The sequence below is a fragment of the Tenrec ecaudatus genome, chromosome 1 (assembly GCF_050624435.1).
Source record: "Tenrec ecaudatus isolate mTenEca1 chromosome 1, mTenEca1.hap1, whole genome shotgun sequence".
NCBI classification, from domain to species: Eukaryota; Metazoa; Chordata; class Mammalia; order Afrosoricida; family Tenrecidae; genus Tenrec; species Tenrec ecaudatus.
The window spans coordinates 255,293,951-255,314,727 of record NC_134530.1 but is presented as its reverse complement, the minus strand read 5'-3'; the positions used below and the strand labels follow the sequence as shown (position 1 = coordinate 255,314,727).

At 35.6% G+C, this 20,777-nt stretch overlaps 1 protein-coding gene across 4 annotated transcripts in view; it reads right to left on the bottom strand.

The window, feature by feature from the left end:
• Window positions 1–20,777, bottom strand: part of CDC42BPA (CDC42 binding protein kinase alpha) — a 318,565-nt gene that overhangs the window by 85,822 nt on the left and 211,966 nt on the right. For all 4 annotated transcript variants that reach the window (XM_075531439.1, XM_075531457.1, XM_075531449.1 and 1 more), the window contains 3 exons: window positions 16,433–16,538; window positions 11,035–11,159; window positions 421–526 (listed from right to left, as the gene is read on the bottom strand). In XM_075531439.1, coding sequence (XP_075387554.1) covers window positions 421–526; window positions 11,035–11,159; window positions 16,433–16,538 — 337 coding nt within the window. The remainder of the gene's footprint in view (window positions 1–420; window positions 527–11,034; window positions 11,160–16,432; window positions 16,539–20,777) is intronic.

Genomic DNA, 20,777 nt, shown 5'->3' with positions numbered 1-20,777 from the left:
TGTTTTTAGCTCCTTGCCATTTTGTTTTTAACATTAAAATTTATTAATCTAAGTGAATTTGAGAGCTGTCCAAGTGTATTTTCTAACAACAACAAAACAATGAAAATATTTCTTGTGAAAATAAAATTATTTCCCACTAAATTTAGAAATAACTGTAAGCATATATATAAAAGAGTTCATTTTTCTATCACTTTACCAATAATGGCTATCCAGGCAAATTATAGTTAGGTATATGTGCTTAATGTTTTCCTAACCTGGAAAAACATTTTAGAGACTAAGACCTCTTACTGGTTTCTTATGGAAAAGTTTACAGTAGGCTGAAGCTCAGAAAAACTAACTTAAGTAATCTGATTCATCTGGGTTTTTTTTAGGCATCTTTTTCTAATCTAACATGCCTCTATGCAAAGTGGCAGAGCTTACTGTTGCCCGTGTACCCAAGCTGGAATTTCTTAATGCTTCCAATTCTTCCGTCATTTTAGAGGCTAAGGCCTGAAGATAACCCCGTGCATCCTTTTCATCACTGACCCTAAAATCCAAATACAAGACAAAGCACAGAGTTAAACACACAGAAAACACTCGATGAAATATTATTTTAAAACTTCACATAGGCATAAATGACTAGAGTTAGAAACAAAGATTTTTTTAAAATCTTTTCCCACAACTCCATTATCTATCTGTCACCAGGTGGCAAGAGTCTAATGAATGGTGGTGACTCACTGCCTTCAAGTTGATTCAGAACCAGAGACACTACAGGCAGACTACAACTGCCCTACAGGGTTTCTAAAGCTGTAAGCTTCAAAGCCGGTTGTCACATCTTTCTCCCATGGAGTAGTTAGTGGGTTTAAACTATCAACCTTTTGGTTATCAGCCAAGTACTTTAAGCACTTTATCAGTGGGGCTCCTCATAGTCCTCTAGTGCTCAATGAACTAGAGTTATCTTCAAATTAAAGCTAGAAATGTTGATAAAGGAATGAGATACATCTAGCAAACAGTTGAGATTTCACCCTTAAGCCTGAGGATCAAGATTCTTTCAATTTAACATTACATATTCATACATACAAGATAATTTCTTAAAAAGAATATGATTTCCTGGAAATTAGGTTCTGCCATTTTACTTTATAAAAGTTTAACACATCCATCATAAAACTGATTAAGTTTAGAAAGTTTATTCTAAAATGGAATGTTTTGCCAATATTCAGCTTTTATGGTAATAAACATATAAATGTTTTCTTAAATGACTGATAAAATATTAGCCAAGGAAAAAAGATTAATGACTACTGAAATTCAGCTTCTAATTTTCTCTTTTAAGACTATCTAGTTGATGGAACTATTAGAGGACTTTTGATAGAAATTTTCACATTATATTCAATGAAACAACAAAATTCACATTTTAGAATTTCTCAAGAGAATGTTTGCATTTGTGACATCTCCTCCACAATATAAAAGGACTAGGAACAGGACATGAATACTTACAAAAGAAGCTCTATTCTCAAAAAGAACAACAACCTTTGGTATATCAAAAGCCATAATTACACAAATAAAAATGAAATTGAACTTTGCAATGCTCAGAAGTGTGTATTAAAATACTTTGGGGAAGATGATTTGCCTTTGTCCAGGCTGGCTGCCTTGCTTTGTTCCTGTTGTTAGGTGCCATCAAGCTAGTTTCTGACTACTGCTTCCCTGAGAACTACTGCGAATCCAAGCAAAATGAAATTCTTGACAATGTCAATCTTCTCTCCATTTATCATGTTACCCATTGGTCCAGTTGTGAGGACTTGGTCTTCTTTATATTGGACTGTAATCTACAACGAAGGCTGCAATCCTTGATCTTCATTAGCAAGTATGTAATCCACAAAGAAGGCTGCAATTCATTAGCAATGAAGTATGATCTTCATTACCAAGTTCTCACTTTCAGCAAACAAGGCTGTATCATCTACATATCCAATCTGATGTTGTGTTCCTCACACAGTCCAGCATTTCAGATCATTTGCTCAGCATACAGATTGATTAAGTATGGCGAAAAGATACAACCCTGATGCACACCTTTCCTGATTTTTAAACCATGCCTGGTTTAGCACCTTAAAATTTTAAATCTTTAGATTTTAAAAATATATAGCTAGCCAAAAGATTCTTTAACAGAGGGATGAAGCAATCAGATGAGAAAGTACTTTGAAGTTACAAGCAAAATAATCTATAAACAGAAGTAATAAAACCAAAGTTGTCCACTCTAGTGATAGTAACACATGAGGGGGCACAACCCCCCCCCCAAAAATGGTAAAAAGCTCAGATGGGCGGAGCTTTCATAGTACGCATTTTTCTCACTAGGCGAACATCCAGCCACTCGCTCTGAGTTAGTGCACCCAGTGGCATCACCTGGGAAGGTTCTCTCTGATCATAGAATTTTTTTTTTTTCTTAAGAGCAGTTTCACTTGAACCTTGTTTTTTTGTGTGTTGGTCGATTTGAGAACAGCGTGCAGCTGTGAAATTGTTTCCTGTTTGGGAAAAATGCTGCAGAAACTTTTGTGATGTTGAACACAGCTTACAAGGACTGTCCTATGGAAACAACTGAAGTGTACAAGTGTTTTTATCATTTCAAAAAAGGTGAAATGTCAATTGATGATCAACCTTGTTCTGGACATCTGTCAACTTCCTGACTGGACGAAAATGTTGACTCAGTGCATTTGGAGTTTGTTCTACCAGGTCAGACTGTTAATTAAGCTTTCTAATGAGAGGTTCTGAAAAGATTGCATAACAGTGTGAGACAAAAAGGGCCTCATATGTGGCAGTTGGGGGACTGGTTTTGCCACCCTGACAACGCACCTGCTCACGCAGCCATCTCAGTGCTCCAGTTTTTAGCAAAAAAAAAAAAAAAAACAAAACAGCATGCCTCTCTTGCCTCATGCACCTAACTCACTTGACCTCACTCCGTGTAACTTCTTTTTGTTTCTGGGAATGAAAGAGGGACATAAAAAGATAATGATTTGACAACACAGAAGACGAAGAAAAAAAATAAGGGGTGGGGTGGGTGCTGTCAGCCACCCAAACAGATGAGTTTGAAAAATGTTTTCAAGAATGGAATCATAGAGTTGACAAGCATGTTAAGTGTAATGGAAAGTACTTTGAAGGTGATATGGCTGTTTTTAAAATAAATTAAATACATAGCTTTAAAAAATTGTGGTTGGGGGGGGGAGAGCTTAACCCTTGTATTTTTTGACATAATGTAAATGCACCAGAAACTCAGTTTGAATAGTCAGTTAAGAATCAGACTAACTTAAAGGTCAGCATTTCAAACCCACAGGTACTACGAGAAATGAGACAGTCTGTATCCTGAGTGGGTGTCATAAATTTAAACAGACTGTACAGCAGTGGGTGTGTATATGTGCATTGTCTTCTAAAGAAAATGAATTTAGAAAATATATATTTTAAGGATTTTGCAGTGTTGGAGAAGGCGGTTTCCATCTAAAATTCTTAAGCTTGGATACCATATAACTAGAACTTTTCCATTTCATATCTAATCTATTATATGAAGAAAAATACAGAGAAAGGCTATCTTTCATAGCACATAAAGATATTTACATTGTTAATATGAAGAAAACTATATTACCATTTAAATGACCACCAAACTAAAAGGCCTCAATTAGTGTTGGTTTAGTATCTATCAGACCTCAGAGGTCTGCTTTAATCAAATTTGCGGGAACAGGCGATGCCTATTGTATTTTATTAACTTTGTATACCTAATAACTACTTTTAAATAGCTTTATGTTGGTTGGAATGATGATGATCTACTCAAACACTGCTTTGCTTATGCATGCTGCAACATCCCTGCCCTCACCACTGCTGTCTTCCCTCCTCTCTAACTTGGGATCTAACACAAGACTGTCTCCTAACTACAGGCTATTACTGAGCAAAGTACTCTTGCCACGTAATTTCAGTTCTACTGGCCCCTAGATTCTGTAAAACAATGCCTTTTCATCATCATTGCCGTTTGTCTATATCTGACCTCAAAAGCTTCACTTTTAACAGGAGAAAAAAAGGTCTCATTTTCTGCAGGCCCAACACTATGCCTTATCCTTAGGCCATTTGCAAGTCTTCTCATACTTATTTGCCTATATTAAAAAATAGTAAGTTTTAAAGGCAGGTCTCTGATCTTTTCTTGGGATAAACCATTCATATGTAACACTAATACCAAGGTTATTATTTCCTATTATCAACTAGATTATAACTAATATGAGCTTATGAGACAGAGTAAAACTGGTCCTTTGTTTCTGAGGCTATTAATCTTTACTGGAGTAGAAACCTTCATCTTTTTGGCGGGGAGCAGCTAGTGGGTTTGAACTGCTGACCTTGCAGTTAGCAGTCTAACACTACACCACTCAAGCCCCTATTGTTATTACTTCATGCAAATAATTTTTTCACTACTACATCTTATATCATCATTTCCACTGTTTTCTTTCAAAATGAACAGCCCTTTCCTAACTACCTCCCCCAAATGTTCCATATTCCAGATGCCTCAACCTCAACATTCTATTTCTCTTTCTGTTCATTGTTATCAAACTCCACGTGGTACAACTGTTATTCTACTCAGCTTATAACCGAAAGTGTGGACAGTTCAAGTGTAACCAGAATCACTTTGAAGTAAAGAATCGCTGGCAACTTAGGAAAAGTGACCATATGATACCCTGTGGAGCAATGTACTTTGACATACAAGTCACACTGGCATCAGTTGAATAGACTTAATGGTAACTGGTTGGTTTCATTATTTATATGTATTTATATCTAATTGCTCTAGTTTTTAGCTCTTCAGGTACTCCAGTATGCTTTTTGAAGTTTTATTTCTGTCTCAACTTTTAGTCATTAATTCAGAGAAAGTTGAGGCTTTCTATTCCCCTAAAGAGTCAGTCTCAGAACCCACAGGAGCAGTTCTACTCTGCCTTATAGCGCCATCATGAATTGGAATGGACTCGATGGAAGTGTTGTTATTTTAAATTAAGTCAGTCAAATAACTGCTTAATTACAAAAGACCATTTTAGATGATTTTGTCATTTTGGGCATATCTAATCTCATCTCATCTTAAAAAAATACATCACGAATAACTTATTAAATGCAGAAAAAAGATATATAAATATAGTTGTGTTAGTCTGGGTTACTACAGAAACTAATTCAGACACTTGTGTGTATAAGAAAGAGCTTTATATAAAAGAACAATTGTATATTGAGAAAACATCTCAGCACTGTCCAGATCAAGTCCTTAAGTGTGATGTTAGCCCATATCTCCATTACTCGTCCATAAATTTATCTTTAGACTCATGCAGCACATGCAATGATGCTGAATACAGGAAGATCACAGACCAGTGGGTAGAAGGTCCTGTGGATCCAGTGAAAGCAGAAGCATGTCAATGCTGGTGCATGTCTGCACGTATCTCCTCCACCTCTGAGTGTCTCAACAGCAGGAAAGGGAAGGCAGAGAGTGTGTCCTGCCTCCAGGGAGGAAGACTGGAGTTTCCAGAAACCTCAGGAGAAGCCATGCCCACACAGCGGCCTTGGCTATGACCTGATGGACAGACTAGACTGTAGCCCTTCACTCCTGTTGACAGATCATGTAATTGCCACAATGATCTTTGTACAATTGAGGATATAGAACATACACAGTAGTTATTAAGCACGTAAGATTTTTTTCTTTGTTTGTTTCTTTTTTTTAGCATGTAAGGTTCTTGAGTCAAATACACCTGGGTTCATATCTTAGCTCCACTGTTTATCATCTTTGTGATTTTGGGTCATCATTCACTGAGGTGAAATAAAATTACTTGGTATATTTATTCTATTCAGTCTTTAGTAAACGGCAAAAGAGTTATACAAGTTGAAGAGAAATCAGAGTATTCTATCCAGTCTTTGTAACTCCCACCAAATGACTAGGTGATGTGTACAAGTAATCTGAAGAGGACTCTAACTTGAGGATTAGTCAGCTTTGCCATTCTTCTGGGTATAAAATGAACCACCTCAGAAGCAAGGTGAGAGAATAGCCTGTGAACACCAAGAAAGTAGAAGCAGGAGTGGGGCCTGTCTGATCTTCTGCATGGAAAGGTGGCAGAGGTGCTGCAGCACAAAGACCTTGAGACAGAGTGGTAGCTTCTCGTCCCACATAACAAGTAAAATTGAGTGCTTTGGGCTTGCAGAGTGGAGTGTCCTTTTTAACACTTGGCTTTGTTACAAAGGAGTTGGTTTTTTTTTTTTTTTTAACACTTGTCTGAGGAAGGCAAAAGCAAAGGGAAAGTATAGCTGAGTACCAAGACCTGTGGTGTTGAGAACAGGTGATTCAGACTAAAGCACTCTATCATTAGCATTTCTGATGCTGAGTTGTAACTTGTTAATTTTCCTAAGAAGCCTCATAATTGTGAGTACTGTCTGAATTCTGTGTGGCCAGTGCAGCGAGTTATCGAATCCAGTGCCATGAAGAGATGGTTGGTGTCAAAACAGGGTAAGAAAGTTGGAGAGTAGAGGCATAGCTGATCTCTGCCTCATGGAACCTGGCTTTTGGCTGAGATGCAGTTGGATTCTCTTTCCTGCTAGACCTAGTGTCATCAGAAGAGATCAGACCCAGTTCCCAGGTTATTTCTTCATTAACCCTCTCTAAATCTCTGTTTTCTCACTGTGAAATGAGGCTGCTGTAACAACTACCTCACGAGACCGTTTATAAAATAAATGAGAACATGTAAATATTTAGACTAATAACTGGATTATTCTGTTTCAATAAGCATAATACACATACTAAGACTACTAGGTGAGAAATGTTTGTAATAATGTGGAATGACTGGAATAATCCCATGACTCTGGTGAGTCAAAGGTGAAAACGAAAGTCCTTGCTGTAAAATATTGTCCTATGAATGAAATACCTCATTGGAAAAGGCAGAGTAGATAGAGTAAGAGGCATCATGCGGCAACCCTTGAACACAGTTCCTCTTGTGGTGCTGACCCCCCAACCATAAAATTAATTTTGCTGCTACTTCATAACTGTAAATTTGCTATTGTTATGAATCGGGTTTGACACCCCCCCCCCAAAAAAGGGTCATGACCCACCGGTTGAGAATGGCTGGTCTAGTAAGAAGGTGGGAGAAGATACTGAGAGGATTCACCTGTGAGTAAATTTGAACAGGATTCTCTGGAATGCCATCCTGGTGAGGATAAAATGAGCTCTCTAGCTTAGGATGGGGAGGGGGGAATCTCATTACCAGCAAGAGGCAAGAGTGAAGACCCGAGATTCCTGTGCAGTGAACCGCCTGGATTTAGAAGGCAGCAGTAACTTCAGAGAAGCAGCAGAACCAGGAACCAGAGGCAGAGCATGGAATTGAGTGGTAGACTTCCCAACCCATGGAACAAGTAAGCCATGGGGCTTACTGAGTGAGGTGCTTCTGGGCACTACATTCCGGGAACTGGGTTTGCTGACTCACAGAACTAGAGTTAGAGCTAGGTTGAGACTTACAGTGGAGTGGTATGTCTCTTTGGGCATTTACTAGCAGACCTGAAAGAACTTTGCAACATGTCCTGATAAACAGTTATCCTTAGCATTTCTCTCTGACATTACAACCTATTAAGTTCCTTAATAAACTCTTTAATCGTGGATTTTATTGGTGGGTTCTGTGTAACCACTGCAATGGATATTAGAACCCAGAAAGGCAAAATAGAGAACATCAGTTAAGGCAACTCAGTAATGTTAAGTGCATATAAGGTTATGACTACAGTAGTTTGTTTTGTATTTAATCTATCGATTTTTTCAATACAAACATTTAAAGTACTGTGTGCCATAAGTATCTATAGCCTAATTTTGACAATACTTCATTTTATAATATATCAATTTAAAATATGAATATAGTCCAAGTCTTTCTTTTAAGTTTGTGTATTACATCAGAGAGAGTTAACTTTCAATTAAGTGAAAACTCTGGTAGTAAGAAATACATCTTTTATTTTTAGTCGACTAAGTTGGTTGCTATTAGGTAAATTCCAACACTTGGGGAGACGTGTTTACCAGAACAGGTCTGTGCTCCACAGGGATTGCAATGGCTGAGTTTTCTGGACATTGATTACCAAGACACTCTTTCTCCCAAGACACTCTGAGGGGAGTTCAACCTTCATTCAACCTCTTGGTTAGCAGCTAAAAAAAACATTACCAAGTTATATTACTTTGCCCAGTAGCTATTTAATACTTTGTTATCTGATATGTTAATCCATTTCTTTATAGCATGTTTTAAGTATATTAATTCCTTGTATTTTACCTGTGGAAAGTCAGTGTTCTGTGATGTTATGTAAAAACTTTTCATCTCATCCTTTCTCTACCATCTGCACTTATCCCTTCAGAGAGCCCGCATTTAAGGTTTCCCTCCTTTATTGGAGGAGGGGAAGCCCACCCTATGATCAGCACGTAAACCGACCAGCTGCGCCCGTCCTCTACTACCCTATCAGGCTGCTAGCAGATGGACAAGACTGGATGGCAGTGCGTTTTTTCCCCACAGCCACTTCCCATTCCATCTAAACCCATCATGCCAGTCACTGGAAATAAGCCCTCACCTAGGACCCTCAGGCTTGGGTAATAATAGTTTTGTCTTCCAAAAAGTCCCTTTTAGCTGCAATTTAATTTCAAATTTGATTGTATAATAATGGAATTATAAATAAGTCATGAGTTTTATACTATAAATTTGGATAAATAGTAAAATAATTGTAGTCAAGAAATGTAGATTTGATGGCACAGATATAAATTAAATGTCACTGAACCATTAATCATTAAATATTACTGAACCATTTGGAACATAAACAAATTTTCAAAATGTGAGGATTTTCCTTTAAATATGTACTCTCTAAGGGATAGTCACAAATTCATAAAGTGAAGATTCATTAAAATTACTCTACAGTTAAGCCAATATCAAAATCCTTCAGTCATTTAAGTAATCTTACTTAAAAAGACAATGATTATTCATTTATTTTATTTAACAAGAATACTATTAAACTAATATATATATACTATTAATATATATATATAATACTATTAAACTAATATATATATATATTTAAGCCCTCTCCTCCTCCCCCCGTCCCCGCTCTCTACTGCCATGAAGATGAGACTGCCTCATAGCAACCCTTTACAGAATTTGACAACTTCACTATTCTCCTGCTAACAAGTCAAGAAAACCGTAAAATACTGTAGGAGCCAAAGTAAGAGCCCAAGAAACAAAAATTCCCAGCAAGTGACTGGCTGACACTAATGTGACGAAATGAGTTGTTTGAATCAGGGCTTAAAGCCAGTTTGAACTGGTTGTGTTATGTTAACACAGCAAAACTGAAAGAAATCTGAATTAGCAATAATGTGGCTGTACCAGAACAATAACCAAAATGGCAAAAATTAAGAGTTGAAGTCCTGGAATGGATGACTAGTGAGCCCTTTCAGGATCTTGATGCAGTAGATGCAATTATGAGGAGGACTGTGGATAGTGACATATGTTTAAAGAAGTGCCATTGGCCACCATCTTTGAAAGCCCAGCACCACTGTTTATAACTCTACCACCACGAGATTGAGTTGCTACATAATGCATACTATTTCATTTTTTAAAAAGTTTCAGTTAAGGCCTTGATCTGTTCTGGTAATCACTTTGGTGTAATTGTATAACATTATACCAATGATATGATGTTGAATTATAATGTTAAAATTTTATAACAGTATAACTTTTTAGATTTAGGTCTGTTCCATTTTCACTTCTTTGGCCAATTATGGAATTAGAAAGAACCAATCTGAAGTCTTGGTTCTGATATAAATTAAAAACCCATGATATGCCAGTAAGAATATTAAGTAAAAAAGTTAGAAAAGAAAAAGAAAAAGTTAAGCTACCAAGATTAAGATTCTAATGAAAATAGGGTTCTTAAAGCATTCTACTTTTGCTATACTATATACTTTAAAATATGCAAATTTTTATAAGTCTCAGACTGGTCATTTAATGAACTAATTAATATGATGTTTACTATAATTATTCTAAATTAAACTCCAATAGCTTAAGGAACAGTTGACAAAAAGAAAACCAAAGTGTAACGACTTAAGGTTTTTAAAATGCTATGTGTGAACTATTGTTATAATTATGAAAAAAGGTAACAGCATATTCCACTGTGCTAATTTTTCTGCATGCTTTTCTCCTTAAAATAATTATGCATACAGTTGTTTTTAATCTCAAAAAGGAAATCTATAGATGGTAAATAAGCTTCTTCAGTTCTGTTTTGATAACTAAGTTTCTCTATCTTCCCTTTCTTGCATTTGCAACATCTTCAATGATACACTTGGTTTGAGAGTCTTTGCCATAGTCCTTGATAACCACACAACTGCAACCAGCTGCTTTCTGGGATTTACCCTCCCTGTCAGTTTTGCAGAGGCCTACCCACTCCCCTCGTTTCCTGCTGTCATGAAGCCCCCGCAGGTTCATTTGGTGCACAGTACAGGACCTCCACTAACTTGGAGCTACATTAGCCCATCAATGAGGGATAGGGGCACAGGAAGATGAGCTTGGGGTTTGCTTAAGGCTTTGATAGCTTCCAGAATTCCACTTGCTGGGCCGCCATGGATGAGGGGCTCCTGCAGCATCTCTTGTAGTTACTACCCAGGACACTTCCAGCGGCAATGATTTCTTCCTGGCCACGGCAGTGGGTTACTGGTGGTGATGAATCTTGAATGCACCTGGACCTTCGCCGATGCACAATTCGGTGGCAACAGGGAAAGGGCTCTTCTGCTCTTAAAGAGCCAACTCTGTCTTCGCAGAGGATATTTTTTTCTTAGAAAGGATTATCAGCTTTGAATGAAGCTATGTGAAATCAGTATGAGTTAAGAGTTAGGAAACAGAAACAGAACATAAAACACAGTAGAACATAAGACAGAAAGTAGTAACACTATTGTCGACATAAATTATTTTTCAAAATAAATAACATTAGTAGCTTCCTGGATTTCATGACAATTTGTTAAGATGCCCTTAATTACCCATAAAAACATATATTTAAAAGAATACTCACCACTGAATGATTTCTGTGATTTGAGCTTCCCAATGTGCAACTGACTCTTTCTTGTCTGCTAAATCTTTTACTTCTTCTTCTAATTGCTGATTGTGCATACTTAAATTCTCATACAAAATGGTAAGCTGAAAGACAGTTTTAAGACGTCTGATTTTTAGGATCAGTAATTCAAGGTCTCAGAATCTTTTGTTAAATCTGACATCTCATCATCATCTATTAGAAAATGCATGTACTTATGTCTTATTGCATTCCCTCTGGTCACTATATCGGAAAACATCAAATATTTTTTTCAATATGCCTTCTTCTCTTATTGAGTAGAATAAGTTGGTCCCTTTTGGACCATTTTTCTTTTGCTTAAAGAAAGAACTCTCTTTTGGTATATGAAACTCAGGACTGATAAACCTACAGGGACAGCAAGTAGAATAAGGAGGGGGCGGTGCAGTTGTGGGAGGGGGAGGGGGAAATGATGTCAAGGAGTTCATGTAGAAAAAGAATGCTTGGAAACAGATTGTGGCAACAAGTGTACAATTCTACTTGATGTGACTGAAGTATGCAATGATATATGTGTTAAATCCCAACTAATAAAAATTAAAATAAAGAACTCAATTCTGATGGTGATAACATCTGTTTCTATTTTTTGTCTAAAAATATCTTGTCAACTTTTTATTTAATATTTTGATTATTAAGAATTCCAAACATACAGAAAAACATACGGTGTTAGTATAAGTAAATTCACATGAGCCCACTGTCCTGCTTCAATGATTATCTCACTATCAACCTTGTTTCATTTGTACTATTTTCCGCTTAACCTTTTCTTTTGTAGTATTCCGAAGCAAGAATCTGACATCAAATAATTAATTCATCTACACACATTTATAACTTCATCTTTAAAAAAATGAAAGGATTTAAAATATAACACAAAATCATCATTACACTGGAATAAATGTAACAAGTTGCCTTGTATCATCAAATATATACTCTTCAAATTTCCAGTGATCTCAAAATATTAGAAAACGTTCAAACAGTTTTCTAAGTTTGATTATGATACCATAAGTAAATACAAGCTGTTATGTCTTGTCACCCCTTTTTTCTATATGCTCCCCTTCAGATGTTTAATTTCTTATAATTATTGAATAAAGGAGGTTGAGTATCCTGTAGTTTTCTATAGTCTGGATTATTTCCCTTCATTTTTGAAAGATGGTTTACACATAGATATCTCATTATTCCAGCAACATTTGAAGTGAATTACTTTGATACTTTTGTTGGAATTCAATTGATCCTAAGTCCAAGGACTTATTTTCAGACTCTTCAGTTTGCTTATATACTTATAGTGTGCTTTAAACTCACATAGTACAAGTTCTCCTGCTTTGATTTTCTCTCCCAAAGATTTTTGACTATTATGGGCCCTTTCTCTTCCTACATAAGTTCAATGGCAGGCTTATACAATTTCAACAAAATAGCCTACAACATTTTCATGGAAATTTCCATGAATCTAAAGATCAAGGTTTTAAATTGCTATTCTAATAATGAATCTTTCAATCCACAAACATGGTTATATATGTCTCAATTTGTTTAGGTGTTCCCCAAAGTACTTTGTAGTTGTATTCCTCTGTTTAAGTTTCAGAGTTACAAAATAGTTATTTTTGACATTTGTACCCATTTTAAGCTTATTTTTTTGTGTGACTATGGATCAACCTCTTCCTGCTGCTGTAGCAATTTATCAGGCATTTTTGAAAGTTACAGATGCAGTATATGCTGTCCACTGATTCCTGCAATGTATCCTTTTTTTTTTTGATTGATTAGCACTACTTCTGGCAGCTGTATGAACTGATTTGTGGTTGGGTTTAAAATGGAGATTTGCAAGAAGATGAAAATGCAGGCTTTGCCTTACCATATTGTAGTAGTTATAAGTAATTTTGAGTAGATTTCTTAATTTGTCCTCAAGAAAAAATAATAAGCTAACCTTTATTTAGATTATCACTGAAGAAAAACAACAATTCCATAGCCAGACTATCTACCCTTGAATCCCATTCTACCACTTCTTAGTTCTGTGATTTAAGAAAGTAGCTTAACCATTCCTTCCTTCTTACTCTTCAATTATTAAATAGGAATAATAACAACATACTTCATAGAATTGCCATGAGAATTACATGTGTGGTATAAAGTAACTTATATAAGAACTACACATTGTAAATTTAACTTAAAAATTAATTTAGGATATTGGGAATAAGGAGGTTTTACTATTTGCATTTCTGAATTACCATAATTATAGGACTATACAGGTATATAAAACAAGATAACATTCTAAACAAAAAAGCAGACTGCTAAATGGAAGCATTCAAAATAAAAATAGTTGTATTGTGACATTGAGATTATAAGTAACCTTCATATTTAATATTTCCCACAATTTTTGTAAGGTAACTTTCCTATAAAACAGTAATTGAAAATATGACATACATGTCTTTTTAATATAAAAACCATTTATTTTCACTTACCAGCACACATGGATAATTTTATTTGCAATAAATTTTCTTTTAATAAGGAACAGAACTATGAAAATGCCATCCAATTTTTCTATTTTAAGTCTTCTGGTTTAAAAATGTGAATGTGTGACATCAGTTAGTTATATAACTATAACTTCAAAATTAATCTAATAATTTTTGGCTGCTACCACTAAAGTTTTTTTGAGGAGGAATCCAGATTCCCTCAAACTAGATTACCAGAAGAGTTTGGCAGCAATGGCAAATAGATTCTTCTGTTATTCCTCTTGGGGTAAATAAGGAATTCAAATCATGCCAAGAAAAGATAATAAAAATATGCAGTGAGACAGACTAAGAATTAAGCATAGAGAGCAAAACTCAAATAACAAAATATAGCAAAAACAGAGAAGTAAAAGTTTCATAGAATAAGGAAAAATAGAGTAGTGTTTCAAATTGAACCAGAGATCAGATCCTTCCATATTTCCCCAAGTACATATATTTTCTTACAGCCATTTGTCATTAAATGTTGGCCTACCATAATACTTTATAAAATATCAAGGGCTCATGAGGAAAGGAGGGTGGGGGAGGGAGGGGAAAATGAGGAGTGATACTAAGGGCTCTAGTAGAAAGAAAATGGTTTGAAAACGATGATGCAACATATGTACATAATGGATATATGTATGCATTGTGATAAGAGTTATCCAAACCCCCAATAATATTAATTTTTAAAATGTTTTCCTACTATATAAATTTGATCGCAGCTTTCTATTCATACTCTACTGCATACCTCAGTTCAATAGGAAAATGTGATGTTTTGTAACACAGGAGGCAGACTTTCATCTGCATTCTCCAGGACTCATTAAGGAATCTACACTATGCACAACAGACCTAGAAGTATCTGAGTGATGATAGTAGTAGAGGTTAACAAAAATTTTTAACCAAATGAACATTTAAAATATTTTCTGTAAATATATCTTTTTAGGAAACTCAGAAGAAACTTCGGGGTAAAAATGATATTAAACTAAAGGTTTAGTTGTCAATCTGATTATTTCACAGGGTAATTTTTAATAAGCTGTAAATCTTTTACTGGGTAATTTGCTTAGTAATTCTACCTAAAGATACTTTCTAGAATTTTATTATTATTTTTTAACTTTATGGCCAATGAAGGTACAAATATGGGTCTCTACTGATCCATAACAAAGAAGTAACAAAAAATGCCCGGAAACGATTAGCCCGAAGAAAAGCCCAAACTCACTGCCATCGAGTTGATTCCAACTCATAGCGACCCTATGGGGCCGAGTAAAACTGTCCCAGTGTGTTTCAGAGACTGCCCATTTTTATAGGAGTAGGATGTCTCATCACTCAATCCCCCTTAGAGTGATGAGTGGTTTTAAACTGCTGACCTTGCTGTTAACCTCGCTCCATGATCCTTGAACCAGAATTAGGTGGTACCTGGCTACTACTACTAACTGTTCTGAAAGGGATCACAGGAGTACTGGGATAAAAATTGTAACAAAACTCAGTCATAAAAAGACCAGGCTTAGTTGTATAAGCCCCCAATAAAATATAAACAAAAAATTATATATACACACACACACACACATACATACATCTGTAAAGGCAGTGGACTGTCCAAGACTAAAGGAGACCAAAGAGATGTGACAACTGAATGTAATATGTTCAACTAGATCTTGTATGGGAAGAGAAAAAGGTACTTCAGAACATGACTGGATCTAGTGACAAAAATTGTATGATGGAAAACACGTGAGCTAAAAAGTGTCTTTTCTAAAGAGAATGTTGACACATTGTGAAACATGTAACCAATGTCATGAATCAATTTCTGTGGGATTGACAAATGGGAATCTAGCATAGTGTGCAAACTTCTACCAAAAACACGATAAAATATTAGTTTTTCCAAACCAAAATAAAAATATCTTAGTGATACTAAAAAGATAAATAAAAAGTCCAGGCTTCCTGGTCAGAATGGTGAAACCACTGAGACTATGGCCCTTAGTTACCCTGCAGGCATGGAACGGAACTCACCCTCAGCACATAACAAACAGGACTATAAGGGGAACAATAACACGAGTGAGGGGTGCACTTACGTAGAATAGTCAGCTACTATGTGATCAAAAAAGCAGCATTTATGCAAGGACAAAATTCAGAAGGGTTAGGAACGAAAACAGGGAATACCAGGAAGAAGTGGGGTAAGTGATGTTACACTGTGCAGAGGGGAATCAGGTATGAAAATTTGATTGAACTGTTGAACGAAAAACTGATCTCTGTAAACTTTTACTCAATACACAATAAAAGGTTAAAAATAAAAACCAAAACAACTTCTGGTTAATATTAGGAGTTTTACAGCTGTATATTAAGAATTGGCAACAATGGCATTTTGAAAAATCTACCACTAAGTGGAAAGAAATACTGTATTTGAAAATTTGCTCATAAATTTGACTAATTATAAGTTTAGTCATTGGTTTTCATTTTATTCAAATTACGGTTTAAGCAGACTTGATATCTGACAAATATCAGTGGTCTCTGTCTACTATTAGCTGTTGTTCATGATAAATATGCCACTACAGTTGTCAAAATTCCACTACAGTTAGCCTTCTCTTGCCAAGCGCCAGCCACTCCAATTTCAAAGTTTTATTGAACTTAGAAAGTCATGAGAGAATACATAATGAGCGTGAATTAATAAGAAAAGATGAGAAGTAAAACATATGTTCTATAAAATAAACGGTATAAGGAGTTAAGATGCGATAAGCAAAACTCTATTTCCAAAAAAATTTAGTAAGCACTATTAAGTACAATTAATTTTAGTGCGAACTATTAAACTAAAAATGCACATTGATTATAAGAGTAGACTCACAATTCCTATAGCAGCATATGCTCAATTAATATAAAGATTGAATTACCTTATCAAGCTCACTTGTCAGCTTTTTATTTTCTTCAGTTAGTAACACTTTTTCTCGTTCATACTGTTGCTTGAACTCATTTTCAAATTCTTCCCTTTCACTTTGACTAACACAATTCAAACAGAAGGAAAATAATTAATAAAAGTTAACAGAAACTTGAAAGAAGTTATTTTTGCAATCACTACGATGCAATCAATAGGAGTCCTAATGGCACAATGGTTAAGCATTTGGCTGTTAAAAGGTTACTCTTTTGAACCCTCTCAGCGATTCTGCTGAGAAAAGATCTAGAAAGGTGTTCCCATAATGCTTGCAGTGAACACAGTACCATGGAGCAGTCCAACTTCATCCTCTGGGTTCCTGTGGGTCGGAATGGACACGAACCTCACCCAGCAACAGCAACAACTAGATATCAGACGGAGTTCCCGGGGCACCAGTCACATACAGTCAATATGACAGGTGGCTGCTTAGCATGCTGCAATGACCTGGGAAACAGGTCATCACGCTGCTGCTGCTTCATGCACGCATTCATTTAAGACATATTTATTGAAATCCTATCATATTCCAAAGAATTGTTCTAGGCACTAAGGACAGGTCCTGATCTTATAGATAACACATTCCAGTAGATGGAGGCAGATGGGAAAAGAAACACAAGTAAATGAAGTAACTTGTGTTAACAATTTTATAAAGAAAGTGAAATATGGTATTGTCTTAGACCTGATGTAGGAGAGGGTGGTTAATTTAGAAAGCATACTCAAAGAAAGCTTCCTCAAGTTAATGAAATAAGCTATTTAAATAAAAACAATAATTGCTACTTGTTTCACATTCATTGTGTTTTAGCTAAACATAAATTATTCTGAGATCAAGTTAAGTACTTTGTGTATTTGCAGCACAATATTCCCAGAAAACACAAAAAGTTGAGTCTGTTTTTAAAGATTGCACCAGTCACTTCCTACTAATATGATTAAAAAGGTTACTGTTTCAAATTTGTTCATAGTTTTAAGTTAATTTATATCTGAATTTAAATATTTAAAAATATTTTATTCTAAATCTCAATTTTATAAAGTATAAGAATAATATTCAGAATTCCTGTACATTTTTCTGCAGTTGTTAACATTTTATACATTTGCTCCATCGCCCTCTCTTTATATAAATCTGTTATCATTAGTCCTGAATGAGAGGAAGCTGTAGATATAATGCCTAACCTTGAATATTTCACTCTATATTTCTGAGCCAAGGAAACCTTCTGATACAACCAGTATACTTCCAAATTACAAAAATAATTTCTAGAATATCTAAATCCATTAACTCAATTCAAGTTGTACCAATTGGCAACATTTAATAGACATGTCTCCTCAATTTCCTTTGATCAAAATAGTTCCATAGGCAGCCCTACCTCTAATGCCTTTGACAGTTTTAAAGTGTACAGGTCTTTTAAAAAGTACAGATGACTCTCAATCTGTGTTGACCCAACTTTTACTACTAGAATTACACAATCCATTCTTGGCTGGAATATCTCTCTGTGCATTTTTAATGTAGTTTATGTGGTGAAATTAGGTGCCTTGGCTGATATTCGGGTCAGCTTATCCTCGAGTATATATGGTACATAATCTGATGTCAATTTGAAAGGATTACAATTGAAGGGGTGGAGTCTGGCTGTCAATCAAGATATAACCAATAAGGCCTCTGTGTGGGCATGGCTTTCTCTGAGAATTCTTGGAATTCCTGAATGTCCTGCTTGGAGGCTGGAGACTCTTTCTCTCTGCTCACTCCCTTGGAGACGCTCTACTGACAAGACATATGGCACTATGCTGAGAGATCCCATGCCCTGGGAGCTGGAGAAGCCACATGGAACTACCCTGATGTAACCAGCCCTCTTGAGCCGGAGAAGCCACAAAGAGATACCTGCCAGCTCTGAGATGCCTTCAACACCACTGGATTCAAAGACTTTCTACCCACTGGTCTGTTATCATCCTGGATTTGGCATCACTGTATGTGTTTCGTGAGTCTGAGGAGGACTTTATAGACTGGTATCAGACTTATGGGCTTGGACTGGACTGCGCTGGGATGCTTTCTTAATGTACAATTTCCCTTTATATAAAACTCTCTCTTATACACATGAGTTTCTATGGGTTTCTCAAGTCTACCCGGACTAACATAACACATCTATCAAAACAAATATATTACTTTGTTATTATCCAATAGTCTACATGTGAAATTTAGCTATGTTTGATAATCTTACCTCACACACAGATATAACTTAAAAAACAAATAACAATACATTAAAAAACTCAAAATATTTACAACATCTCCTTTCAGAAATTATATATGAACTCACTCTGGTGGTTTAAATTGAGTAGAATTTCTATATAAAACAATTCTTGATTTTTCCTATTAGTATTAAGTAAGCATTAAGTCACTGCCATCTTAAAACAAAATAAACTTCCCTAAACTAAAGGTTCTACTTCATTTGTCACTTTCCTTTCCCTCCTCTTCACTAACAAAAATATTGTAATTTCAATGTCTTTGCTGTCTTCATTTCCTTATTGCTACATTTCTCTCAGATTCCTACCAACAGATACATGTGGATCTCAATAGATATCATAAACAGGAAATAAACTGGCTACATCTATGGGGAGAGACAATGTAGAGAAGCTAAATATTGTCAGCTAAAGCAAGGTCAAAGGCCAGCTGTGGAGCAGATATGCAAGTTCTGGTTAAATGACCATTACAAGAATAGATTTGATGCCCCGAGCACTAATGGCCAATGACCAGATGAGTTAGGGGACAACATTCAAGAACATTCATTATACATGAAGAAAGCAAAAGGCCATTAAAAAGACAAAAAAGAAAGAAAGTCAAAATGGATGTCAGATGTTGATCTTAAGAAAAGTTCTTCAGTGAATTAATGGAGGAACCAGCTCTGAGAACACACAGAAAAGGAATTAATGGTGCGAGACACTGTTGTATAAGCATGGAACTACTAAATGCAAGAGCAGTGGTCCAGACCTATCAGTCCTGCTCTGCAGGATAAAGATGAGGATATTGCTTCAGTACACATTTACAGATCAGAAACCCCGTATGTGACTGTTATTAATCAGAGTAAACTCAATGGCAATAGATTCTTGGTTCCAAGCCATCAGCTTGGATGACAAAGAAGCAAATCATAGCATTCTGAACATACACACATAGTCTGGGACATGGAGAAAAAGCAGGTGCTATTGATTAAATAAATGAATAAATGATTGACACAATAAACAAACTTGCCTTTCAATTTTAATTTTCACTTTGTGTTTTCTGAATCTCCTTTGACAATAGAAAATTGATACATCCAGAATCAGACATCACAAGTGATTGCTAAATGACTATTATTCTTCTACTATAATTATAAGGCTTTAAAAGGATGGGATTCTTCGAATGGGTAGTTCCTGTTTGCTCTTGGATGCTGTGTTAATACTGATATAAACACAACAATCTTAGAAAAAATACACACAGTAGCTCCCAACATTTTCACTATCAATTACTACTTTCACTTTCTTTCCCTTATACAAATCTACTTTTAAAAGAAAACTTATAAATTATATTTAATAATAGAAATTAGTTTTCAAAAAATAAATAATAAAGCAAAGTGACCATCAATAGACTCCAAAACTTGCTTTTCAATGTAGCGTATCATCTAAAGCGAATGTTATAAGAAATGCTGTACTAAAAGAGCTAAGCAGAAAATTTCAAAGGGCAACTGGACAAGACAAAGTATTATAATGAAATATGCCAAGGCCCTCAGTTAGCAAGACAAAAGGGAAGAATACGCTCAGCATTCAAGCCTCAAGTTGAAATAGTGAAGGATTCTATGGGTTAAATATTGAACAACACAGGAACTATCAGAAAATGTAAAGAATACAGAGTCACTGGACCAGAGTATTGGTTGCCATTCAATCATTTCAGGAAGTAGCATATAATCAATCAAGATGGTATTGAAGAAGGAAGTACAAACTGTACTGAAAGGATTAGTGAAAAGGCTTCAGAAATTGGTAAAATACCAATTGAAAAAATTTCAACAAACTTGATACAACAATGTAAACACTCACTATTATATGCCAAGGAATTTAGAAGACAGCTACTTTGCCAATTGGATATGGATATTTGGGCACAATATGGATATATTTATGCCCAATCTAAAGAAAGGTGACTGTGGTAGTTACATAATCTGTTGTCAATTTGAGACTATTTTGAGTGAAGGGGTGGAGGTTAGCCTGTCAATCAGGTCACAATTTGATAACCCCATCTGGAAGCACTAAGGAGATAGAAAGCTTGCTTGAGGTTGGGCCACACATTCACTCCCTATGAG